This window comes from Centruroides vittatus, unplaced genomic scaffold (genome assembly GCF_030686945.1).
Source record: "Centruroides vittatus isolate TY-2023 unplaced genomic scaffold, ASM3068694v2 contig_364, whole genome shotgun sequence".
NCBI classification, from domain to species: domain Eukaryota; kingdom Metazoa; phylum Arthropoda; class Arachnida; order Scorpiones; family Buthidae; genus Centruroides; species Centruroides vittatus.
This window is the reverse complement of record NW_027122188.1, coordinates 1,423,812-1,441,698: the sequence shown is the minus strand read 5'-3', so window position 1 is coordinate 1,441,698 and position 17,887 is coordinate 1,423,812. Positions and strand designations below refer to the sequence as shown.

General features: G+C 29.8%; 1 protein-coding gene across 2 annotated transcripts in view; it reads left to right on the top strand.

Moving 5' to 3' along the window:
- Positions 1-17,887, top strand: part of LOC136975079 (probable ATP-dependent RNA helicase DDX43) — a 107,969-nt gene that overhangs the window by 79,131 nt on the left and 10,951 nt on the right. For both annotated transcript variants that reach the window (XM_067270077.1, XM_067270076.1), the window contains 4 exons: positions 8,265-8,332; positions 11,625-11,690; positions 14,007-14,114; positions 17,687-17,761. In XM_067270077.1, the coding sequence (XP_067126178.1) occupies positions 8,265-8,332; positions 11,625-11,690; positions 14,007-14,114; positions 17,687-17,761 (317 nt within the window). The remainder of the gene's footprint in view (positions 1-8,264; positions 8,333-11,624; positions 11,691-14,006; positions 14,115-17,686; positions 17,762-17,887) is intronic.

The window sequence follows — 17,887 nt, the reverse complement described above, 5'->3', positions numbered from 1 at the left end:
GAAACAAAATTAACAGTTTTTGTTAAAATAATTTGTTTGAAGCTTGCAAAGAACTGGGTATTCAATAGGATTATTTAAGTTTAACTTTAAAGTGAATTAAAGATGTGCTGTGCTCTTTGGATATGCTTTTTCATTAGAGTTTGAGATAAGTGCTTTAAGCATTTTAAAAATATTTTTAAGTCCATAAAGAATTCATTTTTAAGAGAGGAAGAAGTGGAAACTATGAATGGTACTGCTATCTTGTCTTCAATCCTTCATGATATAAGGAGAGAAGTTATCTCAGCTCTTAATAGAAATTAGGGCATCAGTATTAATTATAAAGTTTCAGAGAATGACTTATGTAATTTCAACTTTTCTTGTATTCTGAAATGTAAAATGGGATTAGTGACGTTTAAAATGTACAATAAACACTCGATTGGCGATCGACTTGGTATGCCAATAATATTAGATAGCATTCAGAAAGTTCAAACAGTTCTTGTGTGTTGATCTGGTTCATCAGAAAGATACCTTGCAACGACTTGGATGGTGGATGGCTAGTAGCTATCTTCTGATGTTTAGTTGCTGCTGCTAACAAACTGTATAGATATTGTAAAGTCCCTGGGGTTACTCTCCTTGACCCCAAAGTCTAAGGGTTACTTGACATCCCGAGAATGAACTCACTGGAGTATACACTGAAGTGAAACTCAACAAAACTCTAGAGTCAAACTGATGAACTTTGGAGTAAACTCTAATTTCCCGCCTTAATATTAGTCTTTTATATCCGGCGACGGCAAGCAGTTGGCCAATCAGCAATCACTGTTGGACAAAGCTTTCTCTGAGGTCCAGTGGTGGTGTGATGCTGTCGACCAATCAATGTCTACAAATTCGAATCCAATGGTCATGCCTTTCGGCGGTGACTGTTACCCATTTGAAAAGAAATGGGAATCCTGTCTCTACTCGATTCCACCCTAAGAGGATTCCCAAAACAGATGGTAAAAGGTAACTCCTATCCACATTTGTGAGGATCATATGACTTCTGGTCATGGTCCAATATTCAAGATGATCAATTAAACTTCAAATTAAAGATGTAAGTTGTCACAACTGAAAGCATGAGCAGAAAAGAAGTCACATATGAGGGGATGGACATTTGGATGAACAATTGTTTCCATTACTAAACACTGTTTATTGGAGTGTGTGAGAGAGTGCACTTTTACGTTATCTTTTGGTTTCATATACAGTCTGACAAGTCTACAATTTTATTGTTTTTGTATTCATCCAGCTGGCTATCTTCCTCTAAAATCTGAGTATAGATATAAAGTCCAGTCTCACAAATTGGAGAAAAGAGGCAAAAAATATATACCCAGTAGAATTCACTGAAGAGAGAAGAATATGATGGAGCAAGTTGCCACACCCAATTGGGACTTATCTGAAGATGTTAGAGAGCACTCAGCAGGTTCTGTTGACATTGAAAATACACTTAGTTGCTTTCGATAATTAACAATGGAAAAGTGGGCATCCTTGGGACATATGCTTTTATAGAGTGGTCCTTAGATTAAACATTCTAATTGGTCTTGAATAATTCCTTCTGATGCTTGATTTGTCTCTCAATTGTTTCTAAGTGAAAATAGAGCTTGCCATAGATCTTGGAAAGAAGTTAACATTGATAATTAAGTCAACACCAAATTTGATTATAATCAGAGATATTTACTGATCTTTGTACCCTCCTTTGTCTTAAATGAGGCTGAATATACCTTTCCTCAACAGATATTTGATGTACAAGTGTGACTTGAACATGACTTTCTCACATTGTCACATTCTGTAGCAAATTTATTAATGAAGATGGTATATACCAGGGGTGAACAAGCAAGAGTTCAGTGGGAGCCAAAATGTAGGTTTTCCGAAATGCACGGGAGCCGCAGTTCTGCACTGTCGTGGCGGATAGTATTGTGTGTACCGAGGAGGGTCGACGAGGTCAGACCTCTGGTTAATGTCGGCAACAAGTCGGGGGGGGACTTGCCCACTTGTCAGAAATGGCTTAATTTGTCGGTAGGGATCCCGTAGGGACGGGACTGCTTTTTATCTGGTCGAGTGTAGGAGGGAAAGTGGAGTCGTGGTAAGACGATAAGCGAATATTCGAGCAAACAAGACACCATTTAACAGGATAACAATGATTTAATGGAAAACAAAATATACGTTACAAAAATCTGACATTAAAAGGGGTGACATATATATATATATATATATGACTATATATCCCTATCACGCGAAGGATAGAGAGAGTTCACATAAGTGGGTTCCATACCTCTTGACCAGTCAGTAATTCAAATATGCTGTTTGTCACGATGATCGCTTATTCCTTTGTAGGGAAGGGTCCGTGGCACTTGCGGCACAATCGTCAAATATATTCCGTAGGCACAACGGGTAAGATCGCGACTCGATATGAATCGATGATTGACTCTCTACCGGGGGAAGGAGGAAGCATCTTATATATATCTTTTTGCTGGAAATTTTGGTCACGTGCAGGTGCTTAGGCCATAGGTGTTCCCGGGATTGGAAACAATACGGCGAATTCGGGCGCTAACTATAAACTTAAGTTGCAAGATGATCTGTACTCAGCGTAAGAACAATGGATAGTTGACGATTATACGACCGGGGACGCATATTTTCTTGTCCAGGGCCGTTTTTAGGCAGGATGTTTATATTCAAGACAGTTTTTGGCAGGATGTTTATACTAGAAGAAATTTCGATTCGATTTAGGGTAAAATTTTAGTATAATTTGGATTATATCCGAATATAAAGGGGTAATTATTAATTCGGATATAATTTAGGAAAACTTTACGTTCAAGGGGATTCCAGATCTCACAGTATGGTAAGGCACGCGATTTTGTTATATAATATAAATATAATATAAAACAAATATTGAATTAACAAACATATTTTCACAAAATTATAAAAATAAAATTGTAAAAATAATAATAAAAAACAGAAATTAACACTTTCAGCAAGAGCCGCATGTAACTCAAAAAGAGCTGCATTTGCCCATGTCTGGTATATACAAACACAAACAATCCAACCTCATGAAACCTGATAAATTTGTAAAGCCAAACAACCACCAGATTGCATTGGGCTACTTTTCCATTATTTTTAATTAATTACTAAATAATTAAATATAATCGTGAAAAAATAGCTCAATGTAATTCAGTGGTTGTCTGGCTTTAATGGAGGAGTGTTAAGGTGGATGCCTGAACATCTGTAGGACCTCACACATCACTTCATAATACATTTGCAATATGGGGAGAGACTGACTGAGATATTCATACAACCATGGATGGGGGGGGCTAAATGATCTATATCAATGAATGTTTTATCTGTTGACAGATATTATCAGATGAAAGGTGTTCACTTAAGCCAATGTTACAGAACTGTTTTCTGTAGCATTGGGTTAAATGAACATTTTAAAAATTTGATTACAAAACAATTTAGTTGAATGGAAAATACTAAAAATCATTGTATATTTCTTTGAGTTTACATATCTAAAATGCTTGCAAATGACTGCTTGTACTACTGTAATGGATGACATATTAGTTTTGCAGAGTTCTGTAGTTTTAATGATACAACTGTGTGTTGTTGTTTTTTATGTAAACATCATTGACTGTTATTTTATGTAAAATAAAAGGTGTAAACATCAGTGGTTTTTTTTTCTAATCACTTTTTGGTAATTTTTCTGATTGTAAATTTTGCATTTAGGCCTTCCTGTATGTACTCTTGTTATGTAATGGTGCATGACAAAAATGCAGCACTGCATGCTTCATTTTTTTACAGTATGTTCCATGTTCCAGATATGTATTGGCAAAAGACTTACAATAGTTGCATAATCATTTTCAAAATAATTGTTTTAGGGAAACATATTTTGTCATCATTCTGTATTTGTTTTTATAATTGTGTGTGTGTGTGTGTGTGTGTGCGTGTGTACTGTACATGTATAAAAACAAGGTTTTTGATTATAAATTTAAGTATTTTTACTACAGAAATCTGTGTGGGTTAATAAAGCATATATGGAAATTCAATTTTGTGAATTTGCTGTGCAAATTGCTTTCTTTCTTGAAATATTTAGAAATCATATATTAATTAAAGTCACAAATAATTTCAGATAATTTCAAATTTTTTTGTTTTTTTAATAATACTGGATATATTGGAAACAAACACTAGTCATTCTGACAAGTGTTTACAATATTTTCAGAATTCTTGTATCTACTAATCAAAACAAATTTATTTTGAGTTATAATACCTATAACTTGGATGAGCAAGAAATTTTCCTTAATTGAATGACATGATTACTGCTTTCTGCTGGGACTTTTTCCCCAGAGTGCAAGACTTAAGGCAAGTATTCATTTTAAAAAAAGGCCTCAAATTGAGTTCATTGTTAAATAATTATTTTAGAATCAGTTTGCATTCAATTCAAATGATTTTTAATATTTTAATAAAGAAATATATTTAAGATATTAAAACTTCTTTTCTCAATTAATTTTCACTAAAAGTATCTCGCACACTATTAGCAGAGATATCAGAGACTTTTCCACAGTAAAAATGTGATATCAAAATGATACTTCTGTAGTTAGAATACAACTTTATTTCTAGTATGCATTTTGGTCTATAAGACCCTCTTCAGTCATATATGAATAAACAGGTATCTACAGTCAATATAAGATTATAAAACTATAAAATGAGAACTATTAACAATAAGAAAGTTAAAAATTCATTTGCATGTTTTATAGTTAACCTGCTGTAAATATGTTGCATAATTTCATTCATTAAATACATTTATTTTAATAAAAACCTAAAATGTTTTAATACTTTTTTAATTACTTAATATCATCAATCAATTCTAATCTAAATATGCAGTTCTACATACAAGTTACATTATTACATAGCAAATTAGCTCAATATAGACAGTCTGTACTCACTCAGTAGCTATTTATGGATATTATTAACTCCTGTATTGGACAAGAATGGTAGCAAGGTTTTACAATTTTTCTACATTCATTATTATTTATTCTGTATTCATCTGTATATCTAATGCTTTTAAATGTTCATAATATTGCCAATGTATTCAATTCTTTTAATATTTTAATTGTTATTTTATTAATTTTTCAACCATTTTTGTTACGATGTGAAGCTACTTCTGAGTTTATATAATTGTAATTTATTGACATACATCTTGTAAAATTCTAGTGTCAAGGTTCTCCCGCATAAGTATAACATGGATTACAATTACAATTGAAAGCTTAAACAGTTTAATAATTTTTATTTTATAATTTATAATCTTAAACTGATTGTAGATATTTGTGTTTATGTGTGGCTGAAGAGGATCTTATGAACCATAATGCATATCAGAAATAGTTTTATTCTAACTGTTGAAGTGTCATTTTGATGCAACAGTGTGATAAGTTTCTGATATCTCCATTAATAGTGTATGAAATACTTCTAGTGAAAAGAAGTATATTTGTTTTGTTAGAAAATTTGCTGTTTAAATTAAAGTATTTCTTGATTTGATTATTTCTCACAATGAAGTATAATATAAATGACATCTGTTTAATTCTTTTTTTCTATTTGCCGAGACACATTTTGGGTCTTTGCCCCTCTTCTGTTAGCTACAATCAATCAAGAGATGTAATGATTTTCAATGTAACACTTAAAATAACAGTTTCTTAATAAAGAATGTACCTTTTCCCATTAAGGTGTTATACATTTACTTTTTCAAAAAAGTATAATAGTATTTGTGTTTTTAAAGGCCTTTGCCTTTAAAACACTAAAATACATATAAAACTTGGGTTCTTAAATGGCACTTAGTTCTCATTTTTCAGCTCAGCTAGCTGTCATCATCTTATTCTTGAACCCAATCTCAAACTTTGAGAATTTTATAATCTCAAATTTATCATGTTTTATTAAAATATTTAAAAAACTATTTTTAAAAAACTTTGACAAATTCTATTTTTGATGCCTCTGAAATATTTTAGATTAATTATACAGGTTTTAACCAGTAATTTCTGTGTTGAATATATACAAAAAATTTCAATATTTTTACATTTAGTCATGTGTTTGAGTTACCTTTATATATATTATTAATTTATAGATGCAATTATTGCATGTATCCTTATTTTTAACATTTTATATTTTTGTAGCCAGTTTTCATTTATTTTGACACTAAGATTTTTATTAATAATATTTTTACTTTTGAGGATTTCTATTCTTTCTTTAAATTTTCTACTATATGTATTTTTTTTCTTTGTAAAATTTTAACATAGTAGTCTGGCATCTATCTGGCATACTATTGCTCCCTATCTAGATAGAGCAGACTACTGCCTTTTTGAAATATGCAGGGGAGGAGGAAGTTAAACCTGATTTACAATGTGCTGCATTAATTAGAACACCGGCAAACATGGACCAACTCAAAGTACTAGAGGTACTAGAGATTTTTAAAGCAGAGAAGCATGGACAATGTATAAACTTTAAGGAGGAGAGGTGCATTTCACAAATGTGGCAAGCCTACTTTGATATATCATTATGAAAAAAGGTTTTAGAACTTTAACACTTGGATGCATCCTATTAGTTGATTCTAGAATATTTTAAATTTGAATTGGTTTTAATTTAATTGTTGGCATTAATTTGATTTTAATATCAGAAAAACTCTAGTACTTTCAATTAATACAATATTGAAGCATTGTATTAATGCTGTCTTCAGGCTCGTCAGATCAAATGTAAAACATGCATATTCTGCATATTCTGGATACAAAAATTTCTATTCTGTTCTGGAATAGCATTCAAAATAAAAACTTTTTACTATGTTCAATCTGACTAGCATGAATACAATGTTAATGTTAAAAATACCAGGGAGATTTTTTTTCTGGTATTAAAATCAAATTAACTATGGTAGACAGGGTTTTTTTTCTTATACAGAGTAATTAATTGCTGCTTTCAACTTGCATGACCACGCTTCCCCCACATTAATCCAGACAATTTTTGGTTGTAGGGTTATCTGAAAACTAAAGTGTACCATGTAGGTGTCTCAAACTTAGCATCATTAAAAGGCACTGTAGCATGATTTGTGATGAACATTCCTGAAGACATGTGTTCTGCTATTAAGAATGTTGTGTGAGAGATGATAGTTTATTGAACCAGGTCTTATTCTGCATAGTTGAATACAAGGTGCTTGACTTGGGCAACAGATTTGTAGAGCATAAGTTGCATTATCAGATATGTTTGGAATGACTGTTTGACTATTGATATTAACTGTTTTCTAGCTGTGTTGTTATTAGTGAAATGCAATAAAAACAATCATTCATTACAGTTTAGTGTTGCTGTTCATGTTTTTCTCTATTTTAATGCTGTTTTTATATTGTTTAATGCTATGGGGAAAATATAACTTATACTCTAATGGTAAGTTTTTGTGCATAAAAACTACTTCCCATGTTTTAATTAGTCTAGCTACCAAATTTGGCAATGTTCTTATCATTAGATTGAACTGTAAATGTCTCTGAACAAGGAGTTTAATTATGAAACCTTTTATACTAAGAATATTGCATAAATAATAATAGTTAAATATTTTATTTTCAGCTTTTAAAATGCTCTTACAATTAAAACATTAATAATAATTCAATAATAAGATACTATAAGTTATTTTTGTGAATATTTACAAAAATATATGACTTGCCAGTCAAGTACTATTTTATTAAAATACACCTCTGTAAACTGAAACGTATTTAGCTAAAACAATTAAATACTTTTACCACTCGACTTTAATTTATTTAAATGAACATTTTCGACTTCTTGTTAAACCTGACACACTTATGAAAAGAAGATTCCAACTTTAAGTTCTTTATTTCAATTTGTTTTTTAAAAATGTTACAATGTCAGAACTTAAAGTTTAAATCTTCCTGTTAAATCTAACACAGACTTATGAAAAGAAATTGAAATGCATTCATTTAAATAAATTAAAGTTGTGCCGAAAAGGTATTTAAGGTGTTGTTTAAGTTTATACTATTTTACTACTGTGTTGGGCAAAATATTGTTAATTTGCTGCCCATGATACAGCTGACTTTATTGTATTTTAAAAATTTAATTTGTAGAAGTATCTATAATTAAAATAAGATATAAAATATCTGAATCAATTTAAAACATTTCCTAATCATTGAACCAACATTAGCACAAATATAAATTTTTATATTATAGAAATCATATTATAGATATCAATTTTACTATTTATTAATTTGTAAAGCTTTTTTCAGTTATATGAATTCATTGAAAATATGACACCAGAAGATAAAGTGATAGTTTTCGTTGATAAGAAAGCTGTGTAAGTATTGTATTTTTCAGAATTTTAATTAAGTGTTAAAGATTATATAATAATTCTTACATTATATAACTTATTTGTGTAATCAAAATTTATGCAAAACTGAAAATTATTGTTTAATAAAAATTTGATTATATGGAAAGGAAGTAAGTCGAGAGATGTATGAAAAGGATGTAAATTAATTTATACAATTTTTTTTTATCTAATACTAAGAAAAGTTTATAATGTACAAACTTGTATCCTTGAAGTTGATTTAGACTTATCAAGTAAAATAGTTTTAGGAGAAATTTGATGCATTAGAAAATTTATGAGAAATTGATAGCTGGAGATGACTTTAATAAGCATGTAAGAAAGGTTAGGAGAAGTTATCAGGATATCAATGAAACAAAGGAATATTTCTGTATGAATGTCTTCATGGCAAGAGATATAACAGAGAGAATTCATATTAGAAGTTACAATAGCATGTAATATTTATTTACTATTTTTATAGGAGGATGAACCACTTGATTATACTTAAGAATAGCAAAGGGAAATCAATAAGAAATTTATTCCTAATTACAAGAAAGGAATTAAAGTAATATAGAAATTGTAAAATAGTCTCAAACATGAATCTGGATAGTTAATAGAGACCTTTAATTATGAATATAGAAAATATGTTAGCTAAAAAGCGAAAGGAAGATAGATGGAGATGAAAAGGTAGTCAAATACAGTAGAGCGTCGATAAGTGGAACCAATTGGGGACTGGGGTCCTTCCAGTTAATGATTTGTTCCAGTTTCCGACTTTGTACGAAAAAATACATTAACCTGTCCGATGTTCAAATTTTTCTCCGTTGCGTATCGCTTCCTGTTGAATTTTTCTCCGTTGCGTGTTGCTTCGTGTTGAATTTTCGTCGATTTTAAGCCTAATGAAAATTTTCATAATAATCATCAAGGCTATTGTATCGTTAAAAATTATTTCTGCATTTTGTACAAACAAAATAAATATGTTAAAGAATATAAAAAACATGAAAATTATACTTTAGAAGTAAATTTAGTATCAAAAACATTCGATTCAGCACGACACAGTCAGACTGAAAATCGTTCCACTTTCCGGCCATTCTACTTACCGACATTCCACTTATCGATGCTCTACTGTAGTTGAATTGAAAGAGGTGATGAATTAAGAATAAACCTAGAGACAGAGCAAAGTAAATGTGGATAAGTATAGAAGGTAAAATTAGAGAAATAAGAGTTTTAGGAACTACTAGAATACAGTAGGTGCAGTGGTGATATTCGAAATATTTAACAAGGGGTTCACTAGCAGAAAATTTTTCCCTGACAATCACCGACAAACGAAATGGAAGTTTTGGCTAGAAATAAATACAATACCTTTTCTTGCAACCATATATCTAACAATCAGTGGCGTATTTAGAACGTAACGAGTCATGGGAGAAGGCCAGGTAACAATAGTATTTTAGAACTGTCGACCTTTTTTTTTTCAAGGCAGAGAAATTCTTTACCGCAATATGGCGCTTCTAGAAATAGGCACATGTCATCATCTCTCGAGATACATTATACTTTTTCTTTCGCTGTCCATAGCCCGACACGTGTTCCACAGCCATCTTGTATTGTCTCGCGCGTGTGGCATTCTGGAATCTCTTATGACTGGATCTACTTTCAAGAACACTCTTGAATCGATTGCGATTAAACCTCGATTGAAATGGTCGAGAGAGATCGCACCAAGACATACTCCCTGACCTTGCTCACAATCTAGATTGAAATGCTCAGTGCAAACCGGGTATAAGGCCCTAGTTTAGTAGTATTACAGAGTATAATATGCATATTTTAATATATTTTAAAAAAAAAAAACAAACCCACTGAGAAATGTTCTGTGTGTTTAACAAGGTTCGGGAAACTGAAAATTTTAACAACGGGTTCGGCCGAACCTGCGAACCCGCCGAATATCACCACTGAGTAGGTGATAGGATAATTGATAAAAAGACTGTAGTAGAATAGAGAGGCACAAGTAGCAGTTAAAAAGGAAGCAGGAATGGTTAGTGAAAATATGAAAGGTTAAGAATGAAGGAAGATGATAGTCAAACTATATATATAGAGAGAAAACTTTAAAGGAGTTTCATTTAACTCATTGGTCCAGGACGTTTCTGGCCAGTTCTGTAGTATACCTATTATTTCATGTCTTCCTGATGATCCTGGATACATCTATGGCATTCTAGTAGTAGCTCCAATATAATTGATTGTCATCCCAAGAGTGTGTTGTAAATTGTATAGTGATTTCTCCAGCAAGTCAACATTCCATGGGCATGCAGCTGGAACTTTTTTAAAAAGTTATCTGTTGTGTTATTGTTTTGTTCAAACATGAAAAATCTTGTTTGATTTGATTCAAATTGAACCAGACTGATGAGGATAGTTGTAAGCTATTGAAAGTACTTGCAGTTTTGAATAAAAAGTTATTTTTAATGCTATAAGACATTAATTACATTACATCATAGCTATTTTGGCATGAAGTGTAGTTAATTTTGTTAAGTTTGTAGTTCAGGCATATACAGTAAAACCTCGATTATCTGGGTTGTTCAAAATAAACAAAAATTTTACAAATTTGCTGATTTACACTTGGCAATTGCGACACTGTTTATATACGTGATGGAATGCCTAACTTTTTTTGTCCCGACAACATCTCACCTGGCACAGTGGTACTAAACTTTTTAATACATTGTGTGTCGTAATAAAAATATAACTTGACACACACATTTATAAATAATTTATATTCAAATTACATCATTTCTATGGCCAAGGGCGGTGTAAGGCATGGGCGATGTGGGCCACCGCCTATGGCCTCAGTCTGAGGGGCCTCGAGCCTCGAAGGTTTATGCATTACTTAAAAGCCGTGAACGCAACAAAAAAATTTTACCTGTCATAGAACGATAAATAGTTTGCATTTTTATGAATAAAAATTTGACAGTTTCAACTGCTTTTTATTTTATAAAATCAGTTTTCTTGTGCCACCAGAGGGCCTTTAAACAATAGACAGTGTTAGTGCTGGTCAGTAGTAGTCCAAATTCGAAACAAACGTTTGTTTTCTTGAAAATTTGATCACAATTTAAATACAGTACAGTATTATTTTTAGATTATCCGGATTTTTTCTTATCCAGACTACCTTCATCCCCAATTAATCCGGATAATCGAGGTTCTACTGTATTTGTTGCTGATGGTAATTAATGATAGATACTGTTTGTGTATTTAAGAATTTTATTATGATTCACATTATTTAAAATTTTAATCATTTATATTTCTTTAGTGCAGACGATTTGTCGAGCGATCTTCTGTTAAATGGTGTTGATTGTCAGTCAATTCATGGTGACAGGTTAGTATTTTTTTTTAATATATAGAATTTTATATTCTAATTTTTGCACTCATGAGGGAACTGTTGGAGTGTCTTTTTAATAAATATTAATAAAATTTAATTAATATTACATTAAAAGTATACAAACTTTATAGTAAATTTGTAATATTCACTTAAAACTATTAATCAGAGTTAATAGCAATCAAATGTGGTACTATTTTATATTAGTTTAACACAAACGTGAAAATTTTTAGTAGTGAAAGTGTCACAGAGGAAGACAACAATATTACATCATGACTCATTGGACAAACAAATATTAATATTTATAATACAGTATTTCAAACATCTATGAATCAAAATTCATGTGAAGTATAATTATTTTACCAAAGTGTACATTTATATGCCAACCTTTAGATGTTGGATTTCATAGACAAGTAAAAATTTTAGCTAAAGAAATTTTAAATGCTATACAATTATTTTGTAATGATTCTTCAATGAAATTGTTAATTAATTTTGCAGTAAGCAGGAGTTGAGGGTTTGAGTCCTACTCCGAAGAATGACTCTCCGGAGTGGAACTTGATTCCTCAACTCCTGCTTACTGCAAAATTAATTAATAAATAGTATAATTATTAAATTTAATAAGAGATGGCACCTAATGCTTTCTTAGTTCTAGTACCAAATTACTTTATTAATTATTAATAATAGCACTTAATTAGTCTGATTAATTACAGCAATTCTTTGGTTTATTATTAATACATTGGGCTTAGTGATATCAATATATGGGTTTAGTATACACTCAAACCTGTTTTTGTGCAGTGGATAGGGACTGCATAAAAAAATGGCACGAAACTTCACGAGTAGCTGTAAAAAAAGTTTTCGCAACACAAAAAGTATTTTTTTTTTATGCAGTCCCTATTCACTGCATAAAAAAAGTCTCACGTAGAAAATAACTCAAAACCATACGAAATAACTAGGAATTGCTTTTTTAACTCCTTGGGCCTTTTTCTGCAATCCCTAATGGGAAAAAAATCCTCTAAAAATTTTATTTTTTATATTAATTAATTATTTCCACTTAAATACGAATCTAACATTAAAAAAATTTGCTGGGAAATAATTCCCGGGAAATAAACACCTTCCCAAAAAGTGGTTTTACAGGAAAACTATATAAAAAATTAAAAATAATCCTTAAAAAATGATTTTATTTGATAGAATAACACTTCCTGCAGCTATATTTTTCATTTAACAAGGTGTGAAATTTCACACCTGCAGTCTACATTTAACACAATATTTCTGATTTTTATGCAATTAAAATACAGGGTCCAAAAAAAATGTATGAGAAAAAAAATTTTACTGAATTAAAAAATGAAAAAAACCTGCTGATGTCATAGAAAACATCCAATAGAGTTTTAAAAAATTTTACAGAAGTCAATTATGTTCCAATTTGATTGACATTTTCATATACTGCACAAAAAAAAGACTGCACAAAAACAGGTTTGAGTGTATATATAAGTGAAATGTTTGTTTGAAAACAATTTTTTTTTCAAATTGAATTTTTAAAGTAATTTGTCTGAAATGTGTATCTCTCCATGCTAATTGTATATAGTGTAGAACTTAGTTAAGACATTCTCTCATTAGAAGTTCTTCCATGTGAAGTTTAATTTCAGAAGTCCCAATTTTTTTCTCCATAAGAGAAATGTAAATATTTTTCATGTAAGATGTTCCTGTTTAAGAAAATTTTTCACTTAAGAAGTTTCTCTTATCAAGTTTTTTTTAAATTGGTTTCTTGATAAACTTAACAAAGTTCTGCTGTACCAAGGATCATCATAATTTTGACATCAGCTTGTTAAATGATTTTAGTTTATCCATTTTTTTGAGATATCTCTAAGGAAAAACCAGTAATGAGGATGAATAAGTGTAATGGATAATTGATCAAATTTTTATTTAATAAGCAGTTAAATACAGTAAAGCCTGAATTCATTGCTTTTTGTTGGGAGATCTGAAAAAACAATGAATATGGGGGAAATGATAGTTTCATGGACTTATATAAAATGTAAAAAAGTTGCATTTACCTGTGTGGATTTATTGTAATAAATCAGAAACATGTCCAATGATATTTTTTCCACTATCAAATCTCATCTCCAAAATTTGGTATTCTTTCTTTTTATAATGTTATTTACATAGTAATAAATTGTACATTTCTTTTATTTAAGAAATAGTAATAAACTTTAGAAGCTCTGTCTAATAAAAATTTATATAAATTGTAATTTTTAAAAATTTTTATAAAATTATAAAAGGTTTATAATTGAATCAATGAATTTTTTTTCGTTTTTTTAATAGAGATCAGAGTGATCGTGAACAGGCTCTTGAAGATTTGAGAACTGGTATAGCTCGCATTTTGATTGCAACTGATGTTGCATCTCGTGGTTTAGATATAAAAGATATTACGTGAGTATAATTTACTAAATATTAATATTACGCACCTTCCAACTTCTATGAATTTTTCTTAGCTTGTTTGGAAGGATTTAAACTATACAGTTATAGCAAATTTTGACAAAATTACAAATTTTCTAATTTTCATATGTTTAATGCAATCTACCGTGGAACATCCCCCACTTTACAATATTATTAAAACAACAGTGTAGAAATTACTGTCCAGATGCTATGATATTTTACTTTGCTATAAGTGAAATAATACTCAAGTCAACAAAAATAGAAATTTGTCTGTCTTCTGTTTTATTTAAACATTCAGTTGGAGAGTTATTTGCTGACAAACCTGACTGACTGTAATCACTAATTTCAATGAAATTTTGTGAGCATATTTTATTCATTTATACTTACACTGTACCAAAGTCTCATAAAGACCCACTATTTGTATATTATTGAGAAAATAGCACTAAATTTTTCTGATTACTATACTGTTATGGAAGAGGGGGGTTTAAGTTGGTAGTGATGATCTAGTTAAAACACCATATGAGCTGCTTGAGGTACCAGATTACATTTAAATTATTACATACAATTTTTAGGCCATTTTTAAAATATTAATACAAAAATTTATTATTACAAAAAATTTAAAAATGCCTGTTTAACAATTTATAAATTTCTCAGTGAACACAAAAAATATATTTCAATAAAAGTTTAAAATACTTTTAATTTGACTGCTTTTGGGCTGATATTTACCATAAAAACAGTTAAAACACAATGTTTTATTGTACAATGTACTGTACATATAATTATTACTGTTTCACTTACACAGTCTCTACATTTTGTTTTATTGGCAGAATCTGGTAAACAAATTTTATTCCCATTTTTGAAACTGTTTTTTTATTTTGTTGTTTTATGTGCAAATCATATACATACTTTAACATATGACAAGAGACTAGTGTGCGCAACTGATTTTGAACTAGAGATTGTATTTTTAATAGTATCCTCAAGATTGGCTATTTTCCTATTGCTTTTAAGATGATATATACAATTTTGTAACTTTTTGATAAAATTTTTAACCTGTCTGTAAAAATAAACATTGACTGACATAAAGGAGTACATTTTAAGAAATAATTTTTAATTGACAAGATGGAAAGTTGTATTCATCTGTAAAAATTTTATAGTACATTTGTGAATTTGACTACTACATGAATCTATTATTAATAAAAACATTTTATTTTTGACATATGGTTGTTTTACGATTTTGTTTACAATAATTTAAAGAAATGCTTATTTTGGCACATTTGAGTTGCTTATTTGTCAAATCAATTAACTCCACAAAACAAAGTACATAAATTGAAGAAATAAGATATTCTTTTTTAAAATTTAAGTAAACCTTGTAGAATGTATTGTTACGTTGTATCTTATATATAACAACAATTAAAATAGTAAAGTTGTTAACAATCATTCCAAGAATATACTATTTTTTTATATTTTTCACATAACTAAAAGGGTTAATTGATTTCGCCTGTGAATGGCTCATTTATTAAGCTTTTTGTAAAATACTTTTAAAAATAAATGCCATCTATAAATGTTATATTATATAATATATATCAATACCTAAGAATACACATAAAATTAAATAATACAGAATGATTAAAATGAGTATTTTCTGAAAAAAAATAATGAGGTTAACAAATTTGGAATAAAACAGAATTTGATGTGTGTATATTTTCTGAATTTAGAATTGCAATTAATTAACATCAAATAATTATAAAATTATATTCATAGAATAATCTTATATCTCAATTTTATTGTTCTATAAATTAGGTTTTTTATCTAATAAAATTTAAAAGTAAATACGACTTAATCAAAGATGAAATCTTTATATTCTGTCTTTTCTTTTTGCCATTTACACCATCCATAGTCTTTTAGCACTTCACAAAATAATGCCGTCCACGTAAAATTGTATTGATTTTTACTTTAAAATGTAATTTTGTGATTGTGGTTTTAACACCAGATGACATTTTACCTGGTTTTACATTTTTCTGCAGAGGCAATAGCCTCAAAGGAAAGGTCGTCTTTGAGATTTTGTGAAGTGCTAAAGGACTACGGATGGTGTAAATGGCGAAAAGAAAAGACAGAATACAAAGATTTCATCTTTGATTAAGTCGTATTTACTTTTAAATTTTATTAGATGTAAATAACGCCGACCATGTAAAATTGTATTAGGTTTTTTATGCTAAACTTAATATAGCATAGAGCAGATTTTTACATTGAATCTTTTATACTCTATTAAAGAAAATTGTACAGTAATAGTAAGAAATATTTTTGGAAATACAGTATAATTTAATCCTGTCTAAGAGGAATTCAAAGAAAATAAGAAGTTTCATTACTGAAAAATTCTCTTTCTGCTGTTTATTTAATTTCACAACATCTTTTAGATAGATTATTAAATTTATTTAATTCATATTAATATTACTTAAAAATTAATTAAAATATATACTGTATAATAACTAAAAATAAATTTATTAACAAAAATATTGTGTGGGATCACCGGGAGGTGGGACGGAGTCGGCCTCCTTTATCTCGGTTAACAGGTCGGTTAAGACCTGCCCACTGTCGAGGATGGCTGGTCCAGTCTGGAACTAGTTACTTGTCAGGCGAGTGGAGGAGGAGAGGGGGGATCGTTGATAAGACAGAGGCGAGATTCGAATAAAGGACACCAGTTACAATAACAAACAGAATTTATTACAAAACAATAAAGGACAGTTACACCGAATAACATTGACAGAGATATTATGTACTAACATAGGAAAGTTCGAACCCGAGAGAGAGTTTACAAATAAGCGGTCATCATACCTCAACAGGTGGTCAGAGTCCGAGGATACAGTCTATTCGGAAGTCACTCCAATCGGTGCCGTAGAGGCTTCGTAGATTTTAGGCGTGAAGGCGTAAAGGTCCGACTATAGGCGGGAGCTACGAACGACGACCCCTCTGTTCTTGCTCCCCTCCTTTTTATTTCGTCCCCTTGTTACTTTTCTCGCCAATAAGCGAATTTTGTCTTTAGTTCCAAGAGTGACTCAGTTTCGAGTTTCGAGGGGAGGGAAAGTACAGTCATTCCCCTAAGATGGGTCGGCTTTTGGTTTGGAATTTGGTTATTGATGTCAAGATAAAGACTAATTTAAATTTTTATTTTGCCGGTCAATTCGAATTCTCACAATTGTATATTTTTAATTTAAATAATGATTTCTTCATTTTAATAATAAAAATAATAAAAAAATATACATTTTCAATGCACGTCAAGCTGGCTATAATTTTAACATAACAATGCACAATTAATCTTTTAATTGCAGTATAATTAGTTGTTGTATAGTTACTATCATCATCATATTTAGATGTAACAAATTGAAAAATCATAACCGTAAATCAAGCTACTAATATAACTAAATCAAAACTTTATTATTATTATTTTTTATTATTTTAATTTTTCAAATTTTGTAAAAATTAAAATTTTACATTTACAATAGAAATTTATTTTTGTATAAAAGGAATATATGTATGTATAAAATTTAAATATGCAAAATATTTTTTAGGCATATTTTTAATTATGATTTTCCAAGAAATATTGAAGAATATGTTCACAGAGTTGGAAGAACTGGAAGAGCAGGGTATGTATTTAATTATGTAATAAGACTTATTATTAAAAGTTGTAAAAAAATTGTTTATAAATTTTATATGTGGGAGGGACCGAAAAATCCAGAATTTATCTAATAAAAATAACTATACAATTTTTT